General features: G+C 50.4%; 2 protein-coding genes across 2 annotated transcripts; one reads left to right on the forward strand and one right to left on the reverse strand.

Annotated features, from left to right (window-relative positions):
• Positions 1-74: 74 nt before the first annotated feature.
• FOMMEDRAFT_163446 (uncharacterized protein) lies at positions 75-1089 on the reverse strand (the record flags this gene model as incomplete). The annotated part of the gene is made up of 3 exons (XM_007272249.1): positions 75-589; positions 663-852; positions 904-1089. The coding sequence occupies 3 exons, from the start codon at positions 1087-1089 to the stop codon at positions 75-77; spliced, it is 891 nt and encodes a 296-aa protein (XP_007272311.1).
• Positions 1090-1397: 308 nt separating this feature from the next.
• Positions 1398-2952, forward strand: FOMMEDRAFT_24446 (uncharacterized protein; the record flags this gene model as incomplete). Its single annotated transcript, XM_007272250.1, has 4 exons — positions 1398-1792; positions 1830-1918; positions 1977-2364; positions 2391-2952. Coding segments are annotated over exons 1-4 (1277 nt in total), but the record flags the coding sequence as incomplete, so codon positions are not given.
• Between the last annotated feature and the right edge of the window lie 70 nt (positions 2953-3022).

The raw sequence follows: 3022 nt of genomic DNA on the forward strand, positions 1-3022 counted from the left end.
GGATTCAGCCCTGCCGATAAACTCGACCCTCGAAAAAGAAACGTGTAACTCCGTGGTAATGGAAAAGCACATTTTCATGCTTTATGAGGCAACGTATGAGCATGTACCACAGCCAGGTTGTCTTCCCTAGTCTTTATGAGCACCAATCCATATAGGAGGTAACAGTACACACCTGTTCCTGGCTGGCCAGTGAGAACAATGCCTTTCTCTTGATCCTCCCTCCTGAATATGAAGATTCTCTCTGCCAGCCTTCGATAGAAAGGTAAAACGTATAGGCAGCCACAAGTTTCTGTGAGTTCGGACAATCGGTGGTTGGGGTCATCGAGACCCTGCTTGTTTGTGGCAAGGGCAACAACAGACTGCTGGAACTCGATGTCGGATGATTGGTTTGTCCAGAACACATAGAAATTCCACCAGTCATCCACATGCTCAAGCTGCCAACCGAAGGCACCAGGGTCTATATGAAAGTATGCCCCTGCTTCTGTGGGAAAAGGTACCGGCCTCTGCTGGAGTTGTTGTTGTCGTTGTCGTTGTAATGCCTGAGGGGATTCTTCTTCACTAGGACGCGAGCGTTTGGCCGGAATGCCTGCTGTACATATAGATTAGCCAAAGTGCAAGGAACCGGCCAAATCTTGTGGACGGGCAGAGAACAAAATACGTACTTGATTCAGCCAGAGCAATGATATCTATCATGTCCTTATCCTCTGGCGTGGGTCCCTCAGGGAAATACTTGCTCAGACGACGTGCAGGCTGTATTGGATTACGCGGTGGATCTTTGCGAAGCCAATCCCAGGCACGTTCACGAAGTTTCTCTGATGGCTCAATATCTAGATTGTCAGGCTGCACACCGACCTGCATATAGATAATCAGTATGACAAAAAATAGGACATGTTGGAGAAAGACCTTGTATAGCGTTAGCGTCGAGTGCTTCAGGGCATCTTTGTAGCTCGGATGGGCACGAATGTCTTGCCACAAGTCAGCAACGTCTGCCTCCTCCTGCTTGCGAAAGGGCCAAGCTTCTGCCTTATCATTGTAAAGCAGGCAGACCACATAGCGGCGAGTGTTTGGACTTGAAGTCGAAGAAGACATGGTGGTGGGTGAGAGACAACACGCATGACATGACCAAGTTGCCATTTCTGAGTCGCGGCTATTCCCACGGTGTCGTTCATGGACTACAGGAATCAGGATTGGACATTGATATCGATTGATGAATCATGAAATGTTCTGGTTGAGAGGGAAGGCCCCGGTCTGTAGAGATACTTACAAGATACCTGAGTCTAAGTACCTGATTTTCTTTCGCAACAGCGGTTCCAGAAATTTATACTTTCCAGCCGATGCTGTGCCAAAAGAGCGAGTACCGTACTGGATATCGTTTCCCACAATCAGGTTCAGTCTCTCGACGCTCGGCGTATATGAATACGACAACTTCGACGACGGGCACGACAGACACCGGCAACAATGGGTCAGCCACGGGCGGCAACGCTGTTATCACTAATTGTATATTTACAAAGCGTGCTTGCTGATGACAGCTAAGATGAAAACCCAGTGCTCGCCATGCAGCCTGCCTTCGCCAGCTCTCTGCCTGTCCAGATCCTTCTTAATGGTATCCTTGCCCTCACCTGCGTTCTGCTTTTCCACCTGCTCTTTGCAGCACAATATCACTATGCTCTCCAACTTTCTGGAGTGCCTTCACTCTTGATTTCGTTGATTGCGACACTGTTTGTAGTGCTAAATAGTGCATTTATGGACACACGGGAATGGCCATACATGATCAACTATTTTGGCAAAGGACGTTCCACCGATCGCAAGCTTGAGTGGAAATAGCACAGATTTGAGTGTGACGGATTCGCCGACGTGGACGACAGCTAAGTTGGCAGGGTGGTACGCGATGGACGCAACAACGTCCACACTTGTTCAGGTGTGGTCACCGCACTACAATGGCCTTCATTTGCTCTTGATGCTAACGGCCCAAATAGATCACACATATCCAGTTCCTGGCACTGCTCTACCCGTCCAGACTCGAACAGCGCCTCGTTCTCTTCCTCTTAGGACCTCTTGCACTGCTGTCAGCATCTATGGAGCTCCTTCCCATTCACCAGAATCAAACAACAGTCGACGTCGCTGATACCATCTGCAACACATGCAACGCTGCACTTTTGCTCCTCTTCACTGCTGCTTTGTTTCTCTGGGGTTTCGCGATCAATCAGAAACAAGCTTGGCGTACGGATGGTGGGACGGCCGTATTTGGCGGTGCAGCACTGGCGCTTGCAATCATCTCTACTGCTATAAACTTTCTTTACATCCCGACAAAGGATCAGTATCTCTGGCTGCCAAGCTTGATTTGGGCTGTAGTGCTATGGCAGAGTTCCTAGGATGGTGGTGGTGGGTAGGCGGTGGAAGAGGCGTGGGCGAGGTCAAGGAGCTCTTGCGAAGGGAGGAAAGGAGAGAGAGGAAGCGTGCAGCGAGGAGGACAGTACAGAAGGAGAAAGCGCAAGCGCTGTGGAGAAATGCAAGTGAGACGCCGAGGTTTCATCGAGGAGTAAATGCAGCGCATCCAGGATCTGTTCCTATTGAAGAAGGCGAAGCAATTGAGATGACGGATCATTCAAGAGGAGCCAACATAACCCAAGCTGTGGAAGCATCGTCTGCGTCAACTACGGCGAGCTCACCGACGACGACGGAGGCTGGGCCGAGTAATATACTGTCCCGACTTCGCACAACACCTCCCATGCTCGCACTCTCGCACTTCTACCACCTTCTACGCAGAGCGCATCTCGCTGCAGCACATAGTCAAGCACTCGAACGTATGCGCTTAAGACGGGCAGTATATGGAAACGAGGTGGCTGCTGCTGCAAGAACGTCCGGTACATCACCAGAAGCTGCAGATACGGACGTTGTTGGGTGGGGACTTGGAAGCTTTGGATTGAGAGAGAGGGAGAGGAGGGAGAATGAGTTGGCAGAAATACAAGATCGAGAGGACTTGGCCTCGCACACTCAGACGCATAACGAAGATGACTTGGAC

Source organism: Fomitiporia mediterranea (genome assembly GCF_000271605.1).
Source record: "Fomitiporia mediterranea MF3/22 unplaced genomic scaffold FOMMEscaffold_639, whole genome shotgun sequence".
Taxonomy (NCBI): domain Eukaryota; kingdom Fungi; phylum Basidiomycota; class Agaricomycetes; order Hymenochaetales; family Hymenochaetaceae; genus Fomitiporia; species Fomitiporia mediterranea.